Source organism: Pieris napi, chromosome 5, assembly GCF_905475465.1.
Source record: "Pieris napi chromosome 5, ilPieNapi1.2, whole genome shotgun sequence".
In the NCBI taxonomy this organism is placed as follows: Eukaryota; Metazoa; Arthropoda; class Insecta; order Lepidoptera; family Pieridae; genus Pieris; species Pieris napi.
In genome coordinates this window covers 3,157,082-3,174,452 of record NC_062238.1, presented here as the reverse complement: position 1 = coordinate 3,174,452, position 17,371 = coordinate 3,157,082, and the positions used below count along the sequence as shown (strand labels likewise).

Below are 17,371 nucleotides of genomic sequence, written 5' to 3'. Positions count from 1 at the left end.
TGCCACAGAAGAAGTGTTTTTCCTAAACAATTTCAGATTAATTTTTGGCATAGTCAAAGCTTCTTAAACGAAATTACACAACTATTAAGATTGTGCTTCCCAGATTCCTCTAATACATTTTTTTGGCTTTAATACCCTATTCACTACGACTGAATGTCCCCAAATTACAATTCCATAGATGAAATAAATAAATATAGATGAAATATATGCATGCTAAGCAGTCAACATAATGCCAAAATACCTATCTATCTCCACATTTAGCGTAAGTATAAAATATAACCGTTACTTAAGTTTCGTATGTTCTGGGATCACATACTAAACTTAAGTAACGGTTAAATGTGTAAATTTAATCGGTATATTGTACCCCTCTTAGGGTCTGTTTCACAATGTATGGATAATGTATCAAATAGCTATGCGACACATAAATTATTTGGAAGATAAATTGTGTTATTTGACATTCATCGGACTCATAACTTATGATTGACTTTATGTGACGAATAGCGCTATCTGACAGTCGTGAAACGCAACAATAGTGTTTATCCTACCAATAAGTAATAAATAGCTAATTTGGAACTTATGTAGAACTTATCCGTACATTGTGAAACAAACTATTTTAGTAAACTAGGTTCTACATACCCATTTCTATTTTGAAAGAAAGAAATACGACTTACAATAACGCTAAAAATGTTTTTGTGAGTATAGTAAGAATTGCCAACAGGATATTTTATAAGAGAGAAATCAATAATGACATACCTAGAAGACAGTTTTGATTATGAAAGAAATACTTAAAACTGCGCTGGTTGATGTAGTAGAAAAAGATACGATAAAATAATAACAAGTAGGCTTCAATGACCTACAGTATTAAAGGATTGTTTTACTAAGGTAACAAATATACATATATATATAACGTTTACGCATTTCCCTTACGCCTCCTTCGCCGCTAAGGTGGGGTTGTACCTCCACAATGTTTTGGTGTGAAGAGAAAGTCGCGAAGAGGTGGCTTGGTGGCTCCAGGCCGTAGCGGATTCCGCGGCCGCGGCCGACGGCGACAGTCGGCCAGTTTGCGAAATAATGCCACACAATTTCGGCAGTGACTAGAGATGCCGCACAAATAAATAGTGCCAAAATTATCGCGTCCGACATCCAACGACAATGTGCGAATGGCGTTTGGTGGTTTTCATTCACGTGCTCCTTGTTTGCTCGATCCGGGCAAGGGAAATAAATTCGTCGGATAACCCCCTCGATAACCACGTGAGTATTTATCGGTTGTTGCGGTAGGTGCATTGCACTGCACTTTTACTTTCCACTGAGCGCATTCACTTCTCAACCGATACTGTTTGATATTGAAACTTGTTTAACATAAATATTGTTTTTGTCAGGATTAGCCTATAAGAATATTTGTTTTAATATCTACTTAAATAGCTTTATATTTACTAAATAAAAAAACAATATCAGCTCCATAATTATGAAATAATTACGAATCCTTGACTTTTGCGGTAGAGCTGGGTTACTTTGCGCAGTTATATTATTTTAATTTAATTGATAATTATGCAGGTCAAGGATTAACACTAATTTAGTGTGTTTTAAAAAGTCCATATTTGAGAACGTGAGACATAAATTTTGAAGACATGATTAACATAGTTTAGATATTATTGGAAATATACTCATAAAATCGAAATAATTTAAGACATTTAATAGTCTATAATAACTCAGGTTGATTTGATATGTGAGTATTGCATCGATAACTCATACAAAGTTAAATGAAACGAAACGATACAATCGGCATTTGGGGAAGTCAGGTAATAATACCAAAGCATTATTCAGTCAATCGGCGACCATGCATGCTGTAAAGCACGCGAAACGTCAAAACAATTCGAAATTCAAATTGAATATTAAAGGTTTTTTAATTCGGTAGTTTTTATATTTACATACGTAAAATAATATAAATTATACCAGTTACCAGCACGTTACATTATATAGTTTTAGATAGCTAATTGTTTCTAGCTCTGTTTCATTTCATTGATGATGATGTGATTTTGATTATACAACATTGTTAATTGCAAGCTCAATAAAAGCGGACATGTTCTACTTTCGCTTTTATTTTATTATTCTTACTTACGTTTCTTTTTTCATTTAACTGTAAACGTATTCAGTGATAATAATATTATAAGGTACCTCAGTCACAGAAGTCAGATCGTTTATTTAATAACGGGGATTACCTTATATGCAATAAGAAAAAAGGATTTAATTTTCTGTGAAAGCTTGCCTCCTTCCGGAAGCTGGGGTCGCTGGATTCTTAAAGTGATCTTGACGTGTATTTGTTGATTGCTTTTCCATCTACTAGGATAATGTATTACTATTTATTTCGCCTATAGAGAGGGCTCTCTGCCCACTAGCCTAGTAGTCGGCGATTTTTCTCTTTAGATCACATTTTTGAATTAGTTAGCTTTTACTTGAAACTCAGCGTATTTTGTAAGAAAATCTCATTATTTCTGGACTAGGATGCATCATGCGCGTTTAACACTATTTGGTGTTTATGAACATATATCGTTAGGTCACGCTTAACAAAACAAAAGGCACATGAAAATTACGTGTAACACACGCATTTATACATTTAAATACAGAAAAAAAATTATGATAAAATCTTAAGCCTGTAATTCTTCTTCGTAAACTTCATTACTGAAGGTCGTGCCTTGAAAAGCCCAAAGCGATACGTCGACTTGCTTCCTTCACGCCACTCTATCCTTAGCTTGTCTTATTAGTACATTGTTAGGGTTGTTGAGACCCATAATGGACTTTATTTGGTCAGACAACCACGGTCGACCCCGACTTCTCCTGCCGTCACTTCTCCCTACCATTAACAACTTGTCTAGACTATTTGGTTCTCTCCTGGCAATTCGGCCAAAGTAGCACCAAGCAGTTGAGAGTGGACGTATTGGTTCTTATTGCAGTCCATGGCATTTGGTCCATTCTCCTCCAACACCACACTCTGCCTATCTTTTTTCCGTCCGCTGCATGCAGCCTGGTCAATTCATGAATTGACCAGGACTCTGATCCGTACAAAAATATGGGAAATACCAAAGTTCTGGCGAGTCGGCTGGACCAGTTAGAACACAAAATATTTACAATGCGATCAATATTTATGGACAGAGACAATACCGGCAATGGAAGTTTAATCCAAATGTCTCCTACTATTATCTATTCCTTGTTATATTGTTAAATTTATTGCTTCGCAGATTATTCAGTTGTAGTAATGTAAATTACGAGCCAGTGTGATAATACAGTATAAGTCGCAGCACGTAACTTGGCCAAATGTAGCGTGGCGGGGAAAGTTCGCGCATATAATTTTTGTAGGAAAAACCTAATAAACGACTTCTGACCTAGTGGTTCTGACTAATTTATTTGTCGGAAGTTATAGTAGCTACACAATCTCTTCGCAATTATTCTATAGTATTACTAATCGTCATGATATTAAAATTCAACATAGAATTACATTTCCATAGATATGCATTATACTACTGAAACTTTCAAAAAATGTAATAACCCAGCTAATAAAAGGTATACTATTTTTATTAATTATTTTAAGTGTATTTATAATGCAAGCAAATTTAGAACAGTGATAAATGTTACGAACTGTAATATAACGAAGGAGAAATATATAAAGCATATTATTTTATGGCAATACATATATTTACGTTAAACATTAGCTAGCAAGTCGTACTAGCGGATTTATTGATTCACAAAGCCTCTGGGAAGTGGATTTTAATTGGACACACGATAATGCAAATAGGAATTGTTTTATTATTTCAAAATTTTGTTTTAAAGAAAAGTAGAAGATAGGTACAGTACGGTACGGTATTACTCTTGACGGGATTAATTTTAAATTAATAGCTGTTTATTAAAAAGGCATTGTTTAATATGTAACAGGTTAACAAAATTTTCCAAAAGATACATGTTTTTACAATTTCTGTGTCACCTTGGTTCTTCTATATTGCCATAAACTGATTACGAAAAAAACGTGTCCAGCAAAGATATTTTTTAAAGAGTTTTCATTTGTCTAGTTTGTCTAAAAATGTTTTATGCCCTGGATCTCACTTTTGGGTTTTTTATAACCATTTTTTATTTTTAAATGTATTTTGGCTGTGAACAGCATCTATATCTGGAAAGTATCTTAAATATAAGACTTTATTTTATCGTCAAACCTAATTTATACAATACATAAATGATGTCTATCTACTTTATACTAAAATAATACGTAAATTTACGTTTTACGAGGATTTTTTTTTTTCAAAAAATTTAATGTGTATGTGTATAGTGTAATATAGTGAAATCTCGTTAACGGCTTTATATGTTATTATTAACTACCATTTCTTTAAAAAAATAATTTATGGGCTACAGTTGCGTAACGTCAATTAAGAACGTAAAAATATTTATATAATTCCAATATCCGGTTCCGACGATTTGTTCTAGATTTCTTTGTTAACGACTTCACACGCGAACCATTGCCTTAATATATTAATCACTTAGATGTTAATTACTTGTAGGTATCAATTTCTTTCACTACATGATTATTAAATGTATGTTTGATTTTGTCAGTTGATGTTAGCTGATCATAGATGGCGCTAAGCGTAAACGGAATCAATATAGACTTAGATTTGTTTTTCTACAATCTCTAGGGGAATTATTCATAATTTTAAATAGCCTATTTCTACATAATAATTGAAATCTTAACGGAAGATAAAAATAGGAATGGAAAAATAAGGGGCATTATGCCTTCCAGGTTTGTTATAAAATTGCTGAGAGCTGTACCTCTACAGCCTTGCGATTCTGTAACTCACTTTTCGAACTCTCAGCTTTACGACTGATTTGAACGCGACCGCCGCTGTGAAAACCGCTGTGAGAGTTCGAAAAGTGAGTTACAGAATCGCAAGGCAGGTTTGATAAACTCTAACTACACGTGCGAACACTATTTATATGTATAATTTCAGTACATATCCGAGATTTTGATACAAATATATTGCCAAAGACAGTATCGTTGATTATACTCAAATGTAAACTTGAATGTTTGTCTAATTTACCGTAAAATTAATTTACTGAAATGTAAAGGAAATCATTTAGCAATCATAATAGCTCTTTTAATTGTGGCAGAATAAGGAGGAAAAACGTTATATATATATTTATAAAATATATTTAATCGATGTCAATCAAATTAACTTTCTTTTGATAAGCCGTGTAATAAAACAAGAATAACACAATTACCTCGTGAAAGGCAAAGAAAAGTAGATTAGCGACCTCACGAATTCGGAGCCATTACAGGTACATAGCGAACAAAAAACGTACTAATTTCTTTTATAGAAAGCGTATACTTTTTTCGATGCTCACTTACTCTATGGATGATTGATGTGTTCTATGAATAGTTAGATATAAATTAAAAATAATTATATAATTACATTTTCTTTAAATATATGTGCCTAATTAACCCCCCGCTCGTTCGATTAAGGAAAAAATAGAAAAGGCTAATCGTGAAAAATTATCATGAACAATACGCTAATATGCTGATTATAAAACCTCAAAGTTAAGTTGATTTGTTCGGGATTCATCATTTTTTACTTCGTAGACAAAAGCGTTTACACAATAATTTAAATGCCCCTAAATTGGGGGATTGGCTTTCTGCGGCCATAATTATAATGTGAATAATATGAAACATCAATGGTTATATTAAGAAATGCGTTTTCTATTCGCTTTTATAAAACATACAATAATGAACTTTATATAATTTTTGATGCTCTTTTACTATGTAAAACTAAGAATTTTGCGAGTATTTACCAAAACTCATATTTAAAAGAAGGTGCGGTGACTTTTTATTAATACTTAAAAATATTTATTATGTAGTTTAAAAGTTTATACAGAATCATAATTATACACTCGACTATATTATTTAAAGGATTTTCAGTCAATCTTAATCTACGATTGGACTAAGCAGCGTATACTGCACATAAGTTAGAAAAACTATTTGAACCAATTAGTGTTTTTGATTTTATTTAATTCAATCGAACAAATCAATGTCAAGTAATTTTATTGTATCCTAAAGATATAAACAACACAAAACTTTCTATTCTCAAAGAATATTTTATTTTATTATGCAATCAAAATGTCCCGATCTAGTTTTCCGAGAAACATTGAACTTCAGATTGAATTGAACGTAAATAGAACCAAGGCTTGTTTTGTAACAAGTTTAAATTAAATTAAAGTTCGAGAACTAGGTCTAACCTTGGCCACCGACATTGACTGAAACTGAAAGCAGAATTTCGCTGTTATTCGGTTACATGGTCAAAATTCTTTCAGTAACTGCTTCATTGGCATAATTGCGTGCAATATAGCCGAAAATTAAAAGGAAAAAAATATTAAGAATGTTTTACTGTAGCGTAAGTAGCCTGTGCACTCCGTTTGTTTCGGAAATAATGACATTTGACAGCTATCGAATAGTAAATGCGCATGACGTTTGCAAATGGCTACTCACTATGAGAAGGCTTATATGTCAAATGCAAAATGAAAATCATCATGAATAGTGTTATAAAATCAACCTTGTAATATAAACTTGACCTTAATCAATCAAATGAACCGAATAATTCGTATTTCTTTGTGGTTACGTTAGCTTTTCAAAGTTTATCACCTAGGTTCTTTTAAAAGACAGTTTAGTACTAGCAAAGAACAATACATTCACACTGTATTATTTTAAAGTAGACGCAGATATGTACTAGCATGCATGAACGTAGTGGAAATAATAAGAAAAAGTTTCAAGAGCTTAAAAAGTTTTTATATAATTGCATACACTGAACAATAAACAAGATACATTGTTCTATTTCAACTAGCATAACTAGGACGTGCATTATCACACCTATCGATGCATAAACAGTATCAACCTTAGCCTCATTAGTTATGTGACTTAACACATTACCTAACCGACGACATTTGCTTTCGTCATGATTGTTACGTGATCGAAGGGAAAGCTTGGCTCCAATTTCATTGCCGCATTGTAATGTTTATTTCCCATAAAGGCTTTATTTTACCCTTTCCTTTTTATTACACGAATCCATCTATTGTAGTAGTAGTAGGTATTTTTTTTGTCTGTTCATATACAGTATTTGGTTTATTTAAAAAAAACAATCAGTGGCGCTACAACCTCTTTAAGTCTTGCCTCAGATTTCTGAATCTGTTTCATGATCATTTTTTAAATCTAATAGGCAAGTAGGTGATCAGCCTCCAGTGCCTGACACACGCCGTCGACTTTTTGGGTCTAAGACATGTCGGTTTCCTCACGATGTTTTCCCTCACCGTTCGAGCAAATGTTAAATGCGCACATAGAAAGAAAGTCCACAGCCGGGGATCGAACCTACGACCTCAGGTATCAGAGTCGCACGCCGAAGCCACTAGACCAACAATGCTCTATTTAGTTTATTTACAGTACTATTTATTTACATGGTACTAATTATTATAATAAATAAATAGAAAAATTCAAACAATTTTAAAAAGTTTTGCCCCTGTGGCAGTGCACTTTTAATCCTGAACCTTTACCTGTTTATTATATGTATTTTAATTACAATTCATTTTAGTATAGGAGTGTAAGCTGCTAATTCTTATATTTAACCCAATTTTAATAAATCCTTCTATGGCAAATTTTTCTCATGGAATTCATTGCATTCCTTTTTTTCTGTGTCGCGGATAGGCTAAAAGGCGTGGTAAAGATTTCTCCTTAAATAAGTTAAATCAACACTGACCGGAATTATCTCCCGTCATTTTATTAAAACCTTAAACATTTCCTATTTAATTTTCTATTAAACGTAAAATAAGAGATAATCTACAGACAATCTCTCGTATCATTAATGGCAAACTGAAAACAAAAGAAAGCATTTCAAGAGCAAAAAAACAAACACCGGAACACAGTTATTACCAACATTGAGAAAGCAGCATTGACATTAGCCTGCCAATTAAGTATGAGTTCATTGCGCAATCGAGATCGTCGCGTGCGCACTGCAGCCAGCCGTGAAAGTAAATTCTCATAGTTATGTGTGCTAAACAAAACTTATGTAAGCTGTAAACGCTTCCGACGGAACATACCATGACGTAATTAATCATTTTACCTCAATTTTGGATTATGGTTAAACCTATTAAATTGTACTATATATGTATACATTATACACTGTACTTTAGAATTGTCACAATTCACCAACGTGTGATCAAATCCTGTCTTGTCCGACAACTTAGTTAAAACAGAGCTAATAAATAGTTTGTAAGGATGTTTTTTTTTGTTTCTGGTGTTCAGATTGTTCATACCGACATAGGGCATGAGCAAGTAGATCCATGATTTATATAGCACTCTCACTTTTATTGGAAATAAATATAATATATCTTAAGAGATGAAGATTGTAACAATATTTTATTGAAATGAAAATACAAATTACAGTTTCATGTAATTTCATGTTTTCCTGATTTTCCCTGGAAACGTCGGGGCAGTTTATTTGTAATCAATATAATTGGATTTCTAATTTTTGAACACAGGTGTAAATAATGAAATATCTACTTAAAGATCATCACACAATATATGCATCGGCAATTTTATTCATTACAGATAACGTCAGGAAATAGAACACAAAGATTCCTTTTCGATTCAATCTTCGGTCTAGAAGTCCCTCTTTTGGACGAGCAAAGTGTGGAAGATGATGAAGAAGATACAACCCAGGTCAGGAACTGTTCGTGTGGTACGTAGTGGTGTTCTCATTGAACTATTTACTTGTAGTCCTATGGCACATAGTATTTTGAATCACTCTCATGAAATTCAATATTCCGAATAGACGATTTCTGTGGTGTGGCTTTATTTTTATTGCTATGATAATTAAACACGTAAAACACTTTGGCACTGAAGTTTTTTCTTTAAAAATGTAGACCTACTTTTAGCAGCCTTTCTCTCACTCTTAAGTCTGTAGTAGGGTTATTTAAAAATATTTTAAAGGAATTCATTTTCCTTCAGCAATGATCTTTGCTTGACCGTTATCAAGTGGTTTTAAAGCTATCATGTATCGGATTTAAGCACACTTTTGTAGTTATGTAGTTTACTTTCGGATGCACTTTCTTCTAATTATTTTCTTTCACGTTTACTTTCTAGAATGCGGCAGGGCAAATCCACTTCCTAAGAAGATCGGTAAGTTATCCATTTCATATATAATTATAGATTTGTTCTTACAATATGATCACGCAATCTGTCATCGGATCATTCACGCTTAAATTAATAAATTTGAATGCTTCTGGGAAAACTGACTTCATTTTTTATTTAAAGATCCACATCACATACTCGTTAATTAGCTTTATAAGTGACCAGAGGATGAATTGTAACTAAAAAAATGTCCATTATCAAGATATCAATCTGAAACGCAATAAAAACAACAATCTACAATCAAACCGAAAAACGAATTGAGATTTTTGAGAAGAAAGAAGGCTTTGAGCAGTATTTAATATATTGAAACTCATAGAAAAAATGTTTTGGCAATTCCAAATATCACTCAAATTTATTATATTTCTTGAAGTACATATCATATAAATTTAGTTTTCAATAGGAATTTTTTGCTAAATAATGCGGATTAGGTACCAGATAGGCGCTTAACTTTTCTATTGTATTTTTAACTTTATGTAATAAACATAAATCATAACCGAGACGTTTTCTGAAGGCATTGAAGCATGGTTGTCAATACATCTAAAGCCAATGACCATTCATGAGAACTGGAACCAGTAACTTTCACTTGAACAGATTGCGGAGGTGGGCCAAACCAGGAAAACCGCATAGTCGGCGGGTTTCCGGCTGGGCTCAACCGGTACCCGTGGATGGTGAGGTTGGTCTATGATGGTCAGTTTCACTGCGGAGGATCCCTTGTTACTAAGGAGTATGTCGTCACCGCCGCACATTGTGTCAGAAAGTAAGTAATCATGCTAATGTCTTATCTCAAATATCACTTCAAATTCTTAGGTCCTTCTAACTATATGTTACGCTCTTCTAATTAAACTAAACTAATTCTATTTTTTTTTTTTTAATATTTTGTATCGTAACAATGTTTTTTTTTTAAAGACATTGCATACCAATTGACCTAGCTACCATGCTAAGCTGGTGAAGCTTGTGTTATGGGTACTAGGCGACGGATATACATACATATTATAGATAGATAGACATATAAATACATATTTAAACACCCAAGACCTAAGCACAACATCAAATGCTCATCACATCGATGTTCGTCTCAGCCGGGGATCGAACCCGGGACCCATGGATTCGCAGTCTGGGGTACTAACCACTAGACCAATGAGTCGTCAAATAGATGTTTATTGGTAATTCCATCTCACACTTTATCCTTCTTAGGCAATTCATTTACGATCTCCGCCATTAAGTTGTGGAATACGCTGCCCGACTCCGTACGATTGGCTACCTCTTATTTCTTAACCTTATCCTATCCTGATCAATCGTGACTTGTATAAATCTTATGTTTCCTTTTACATCACTATTCGCTGTTCATGTATGTGTAAGATTAGCTTTTAAGTTTTTAGTCTGTAATTAATATTTTTTTTGTATTATTTTAGATTAAGGTACTATATATATATTTTTTTTTATATAACATTTAGTTCTGCACTTCTCGCACGTATCATGTTTCTTTTTTATTTAGTTTTTCTCTTTAACTAGGGTTGCCTGGAAGAGATCGCTTATTAGCAATAAGGCCGCCCGTTGCATCCCTTATAAATTTAGTTTGTATTGTGTTTCTTTCTTTTTTTTTGCAACGAAGTGTAAATAAATAAATAAAATAAAATAATTACGAAACTCCTAGTGGGCCTAACAAATATTTTGGAGATAATTACAATAGATAAAAGTCGTATAGCATGCTAGATGCTATGCGCCATTTAATATCATTTGTATTGCTACGTAAATTAATAAATATCCTACTAATATTATAAACGCGAAAGTTTGTAAGTATGGATGGATGTTTGTTACTCTTTCACGTAAAAACTACTGAATGGATTTTAATGAAACTTTACAATAATATAGCTTATATATCAGAATAACGCATAAGCTACAATTTATAAAGATATTGTGTGAATTGTTTAAAATATAATGTAAAAAATCTACAATCTGCGAGCTAATCTTGCGTGCGCTTGCAAAACCGCTAGGGTTACACATATGTAACGTATGATGGAAATGTTTATCTTAAACAGTCCTACAAAAAAGTACGCCACAGTATATATCTATGTCTTATGTGTAAACCTTTATAGCCAAAATAGTGTAGCCAAGTATATATATATAAGTACAAAAAAAATTGATAATTAATTTCAAATGCACATTAGGTAGTATTTATATAGGTATATAAATTGATTCCTAAATAAAAAATAGATGCTTTTATCCCTTTTGGTATTTCAAGTAGATAAAATATGTCTGTCTAATTTCTTATAACTTAGTTTAATCATTTTAAATTTTAGTTACTATATTGTATTTTATCATTGTTTATTTAACAATATCTCGTGTGTAACCAAACTATGTAAGAATACAATTAACGCTTGTACATATATGTACCTTTATATAAAAATGAACAAAAATAATGAAACGTATATATTTGATCCAATACGTTATTTCATACAATTTTTTTTTATTGCAGATTAAAACGATCGAAAATTAGAATAATACTGGGCGATCACGACCAGACATTGACCACGGAGAGCGCAGCTATAATGCGTGCTGTCACGTCCATTATACGACATCGTAGCTTTGACGCGGACTCATACAACAACGATATTGCCCTGCTGAAGTTACGAAAACCAGTCACCTTTTCGAAGATCATCAAACCTGTATGCTTGCCTCCCGCAAGTAAGTTCTTAATAATATTTTTGCAGGGTCACCTTATGTTAAGTTATACCACCGCCCATGGACACTCTCAATGCAAGTGGGCTCGAAAGTGCATTGCAGGCCTTTTAATAATATATGTTTTCTTGCAAATATGTCAGATTATAACGTGTCTATTATTACAATTAATTCTTAACGCTACCCCTCGAAGCGCTGGGCTAATTTTATATTTTAAAAGAGTATTTTACTTAAAATATTTCTAGTAATAAGTATAATTCGTTTACAAGAGAATTATGATTCTTTTCCGACATGTCTAAGAGCGTTATGTTGGACCCAATGGCAAGCCAAGGTACAGAAGGTTAGGTAAGGTTAGTTAGTTACCTCTAGGGGCTGTGCACTATTATAATTGCGTCACACAAAAGTGTTTTAAACACATAGCAGCTAAATCACACACTATTCCTAGTAGGTACAATTTTCGCCCAATATCGTTTCTAACTTTAATTATTTTTTCCGTAATATATATAATACTTAAAGGTTAATGTTTATTACCTTTATTTCCAGGTGTAGATCCAGCAGGCAAAGAAGGTATAGTGGTGGGTTGGGGTCGTACATCAGAGGGTGGTCAGCTACCCGCCATAGTTCAGGAAGTCCGGGTGCCAATTTTGTCTCTACAGCAATGCCGTGGATTGAAGTACAGAGCTTCACGCATCACGAATAACATGGTATGGTTCATAAAGAATATTCATCGCATTAATGCACATATTTATGTTACGAGTTAAATAAACCCAGAACAGCCATTTACTTCAATATGAAACAATATAAATTTATATTGTTTGGCGCGCCTTTCAAGCGTCTACAACCCTACAACTCTATATGTATTTAAACAGTCGCAACTACGTAAATCTTAATGCCTACTAAATATATAGGCAATATGTTACACATGGTTAATTTTATTTTATCAGTAAGTTTGTTGGAAACGTTCGCGGTAGTAAATAATGTATTTTTTTGAAGTTATACTTCTTTTGGCGCGTAAGGGAAAAATTTTAAGAGTAAATTTTTACGATGCGCGATGTCACAATAAACCAACACCCTGAAGTTAGGATAGTCAACATTTTAAAATAAAAAATGTCAATTTCTTTAATTATGTAGAAATATTTTTTTGTGATATTTAAATAAACTTTATTTAACTAGATAAAGCGTTATAATAAAACTTAATGTGATGTTACTTAACCTACCTCTTTAGTACATACCAACATGGATCATTTTGCTATGCTACCCCAGAGACTGTTCGGTTTTCCGGAATAAAAACTTTTTAGGTTGATCTGTGAATTTTTTTCTATATAAACCTCAGAGTTCAATAATTAATAAATAAAAAATAGGGGTTGATCGTAGAGGGATGAAAATTTGTCGTATGTATTTTTATAAGTTGTGTCATAAAAAATTTTTTCCAAAAAAGAAAAAAAATTGTTTGGGACACCCCTTATCACTTAGGGGTTTGAAAAGATAGTAGCTGATTCTCAGACTTACTGAATATGCATAAAAAATTCCATAAGAATCGGTCGAGCCGTTTCGGAGAAGTATGGGAACGAACATTGTGTCAGGCGAATTTTATATATTAGAAGATATAGATATATTTTTAATAAACAATTTCCAGCTTTGCGCGGGTCGATCATCAACAGACTCATGCCAAGGCGACAGTGGCGGCCCCTTGTTGGTACAGCAAGGGGACAGATACCAGATTGTTGGTAAGTTAATATTTTACTTAGTTTTAAAGGATTTTATAGAATTATGTAAAAAATTTAGAGCAGTGTTGGCTTCAGCGTGCGACTCACATCCCTAAAGTCGTAGGTTCGATCCACAGCTGTGCACCAATGGCCTTGCTTTCTATGTGCGCATCTAACATTCGATCGAACGGTGAAGGAAAACATCGTGAGGAAACCGACACGTCTAAGACCCAAAAAATCGACTGCGTGTGTCAGGCAGGCTAATCACCTACTTGTCTATTAGATTGAAATATGATCATGAAACAGATTCAGAAATCTGAGGCCGTTGTAGCGCCACTGATTTATTTTTTCATTTTATTTTATGTAAAAAATATATAGCACAAATAGATTTTTGTACAAAAAAGGCATTATTTATACCGGGTAGTGTGTAAACCTTATTTTCACTAATAAGTAGCTTCGATGCTTTGTGTTTTAAAGAGAAATATCAAAAATTTCAAATCAGCTCTTTTTGTATTAAAACAGTAAGACAGATAAGTTATAAGGAAACTAAAATATCGCTTGCTAAGGGAGGGAATAGCCAGAAATAAAGGTGGTACTTACCTAAAAAATATAAAAGGACCAGATTAAGTCCGAAAACCAAAAGGATCTTGGGTAATTATTGTCTCCAATCAAATATTTCATTGACCTGCAATGATTCAGAGTAAAAATTTGCGCGAACAATGACAACTTACGTCAAATCCACACAAATAGGGTTTTCACACATACGTGAGTCATAATATTTAGTCTCGATCTACCCCAATACCTCACAAGAGCCTGCTACGCAACATTAACATACATATTTTAATACTTATTTATTTTTATTCATCTATTTTCTAGGTATAGTATCGTGGGGTGTTGGTTGCGGTCGGCCGGGATATCCCGGTGTCTACACACGTATAACCCGATATCTGCCCTGGCTTCGCGCTAATTTAAGGGATACCTGTCTATGCGGTGATTAATATGAGATTAAATTTCAAAATTGCGCCTTTAACAAATAGTTTTTGTTTTAATTTGACCTTACATTATTTTTGTATTCAGAAGACATATTGGTCGAAATTAAGAGTGCTTAATAATATTATGTCAAACGTGTAACCAAAATAGTTTTTATAGGTCAGTAAAAACTTTTTTTCTTCAAGCTTCATAAATTATTCCAAAAATATTAGTAACAATTTTTTTCAAGAAACAAATGCTATTATTTCCTTTTAAGAAGTGTTTTCGCCGAAGTCCCTAAAACATTGTCTCAATCGGGGTTTTCTGTATGTAATGCAGAGTGCGTAATATTTTCTTGCCCTGTTAAAGAATTATATTTTTAATTAAAGCAAAAGAGAAATTTACATTTATTAGGAAAATCACGTTATGACCATTGTTCCAGATTTTTATATTAAATTTAATTTACCTACACTAGAATTAATTAGTATTTAAGTTAAGCTGTTTCATTGTTTTTAATTATCAGAGTCGGGTATATTTTTAAGTAATTCTAAATTTAAATACCTTTGTTCTTGTATATAGATGATCATATCGATAACTATTTATTGCAGTTACTCTATGGTTGTAATAACTTAACTATAAGCCCAGGAATAAATCCTAAAATAATTTATATTTCTTGAATACAAGTGTTGGTTTAATTTAAAAATAAGGCAATTAAAAATATGGGTTCCAGCTTTCGGTTTTTGTGGTAACGGATGACAACGTATTGTGTACATTTATTATTAAATAAATCATTTAAATCTGTAAAGTATTATACGATACCATAGAGTTTATGAACAAGTATTACGTCACACGCCAGTTTGCCTGCCACCAAACAATGGTGGCAAACAGAATATGGATACGCATGTAGATACAAAAAGTGATGTTTTGTCCTACTTTTATATATTTGTTTTATAGTATTTCTCAAGCATTATCCATTTGGCATGGAAACCGAAAGTTGACGCCTGATTTGGATTATTTATTAATATTAGTTGTTAAGGTTCAGGCCGGTGGTGCAGATTACCAATATATTATAAGACGAAAAGTAGAACTACCTACGTGTTCATTATTTAAGTTTAATATTACTGTTAAAAATATTTCGTTATTGATAATGAATTACACTTAATAAGCAACTTTGAATTATTGCCAGATTTTTCTCTGTTTTATCTTCAGGAAAAAAAATGTTAGTATGGAAAATATAAGAAAGGATTTTTTTTTATCATTTGAATAAAAGATAAATGTCAGGCCTATGGTAACTCGGGAATGCATATCTTAATAAAGTTTAGTCTAAATTTTCAGTCAGACCTTTTTTTATAATAACATTGAAAGCTTCGCTTATCAATACTACTTCTTAACTGATAATGTAACTACAATGTGACTAGTATTTTTTTTATTATAATAACAGTTAAAAAAATTTAAACAATAGGTATTTATTAAGGCCGTGTACATATTTAAGTAATGTTTTGCCTTTAAATTTTGTAAATAAAATACATCGCTCTTTAGGCTGTACCTGTGATCTATGTCACGATAAAATTTATATTGTGCTATTAATTTTAATTATTTCTAAGTTTATTATGTAATTAATTTATGTTTTTGTTAAGTTTATTACTTTTTTACTCATAAATAAAAAATCAATAAATAATTAAAATATTTTACCTTTGCCTTTAATATATTTATTTACCAGAGAAATCTACGCACTGTAAATAAATATAGATCTATGAATAATACCTGTAAATAGTTAAAAAATCTTCTAATCTACTTCCAAGAAGTTTACAAGGAACATCCATAAATGTTTTCTAGTCTGTGTCTATAGAAATGGCGATAGAGAAACTGAGCATGCATCTACTCTCTGGCAAATTTCATTTATCTGTAGCAGCACGGCTATTGGCGCCATTTACCACCACATGGTTTATTGTACTGAATTTCTTGGTTTTTTTATTCTTGCTTATAAGATTTTTAATAGTAACCGATGAGTTATTTCACTTTCCGATATTTAATATGGAGCGTCTGAATTAACCAAGTAAAAACATATGTGAGAAAACCTAATGAATTTATGATGGACTATATAAAACCTACTATATACTTTTACATACTGATTTTTTTCAAAGTAAGTTTAAGTAAATTCCATAAAGGACCACTTTTTCAAAAAGTGCTGGTTATGGCATGACAACTGAAAACAAGATTATATGAATCTGCGTTAATTTGTAGGGAGATCACATAAACATCTGCTGTCAGCGTGACCCGTGCGATTTGTTAAGTGGAGGCTATATGCGTGGAAAGTGTCACTTTCGCCGCCTCTCAATGCCACGCTAAGGATGTAAGGAACTACAATACATGTTTATTTTATAATTTCTGCTTTATTGGTTATGGTGTGAAATGTGGACATTAAGATGAATGAATATGAAAGTTATTATGTTTAAAAAACTTAATATTCATTAAACACGAACCAAGCAAATTTTTAAATATGTATTTCAAAAAAAAAAAAACAATGACTCGTTAGCTTAATTGCAGTTTAATAAAAAGACTAAATCGCAAATTCTCATAGTTTGTATCATTTAGGTATATTTCGTAGCTATTTAATTTTAAATCATAAATGTCAATTATTTAGAGATTGATTCATGCTTTTGTATATGTAAGAAGTAGAGGATCTCTTTTCCTGTAGTTGAGCTAACTAAACTACGCTATCAAAATTCGAGTTAACGAAATATCGTAGTCAGCAAGAAGTTAGAAAAATATAAAATATTTAGACTATTTTCTTTCTCAACCCAGC

At 32.3% G+C, this 17,371-nt stretch overlaps 1 protein-coding gene across 2 annotated transcripts; it reads left to right on the top strand.

The window, feature by feature from the left end:
• Window positions 1-1,007: 1,007 nt before the first annotated feature.
• LOC125049337 (trypsin-1-like) lies at window positions 1,008-16,169 on the top strand. Of its 2 annotated transcripts, XM_047648504.1 has the most exons (8): window positions 1,008-1,251; window positions 8,630-8,759; window positions 9,164-9,199; window positions 9,803-9,968; window positions 11,688-11,896; window positions 12,434-12,594; window positions 13,527-13,617; window positions 14,473-16,167. In XM_047648504.1, the coding sequence occupies exons 1-8, from the start codon at window positions 1,153-1,155 to the stop codon at window positions 14,592-14,594; spliced, it is 1,014 nt and encodes a 337-aa protein (XP_047504460.1). In that variant the 5' UTR covers window positions 1,008-1,152; the 3' UTR covers window positions 14,595-16,167. The 2 variants fall into 2 exon arrangements, with proteins under 2 accessions (XP_047504460.1, XP_047504461.1); XM_047648505.1 differs by lacking the exon at window positions 9,164-9,199 and having other exon boundaries at window positions 1,009-1,251; window positions 14,473-16,169.
• The last annotated feature ends 1,202 nt before the right edge of the window (window positions 16,170-17,371 follow it).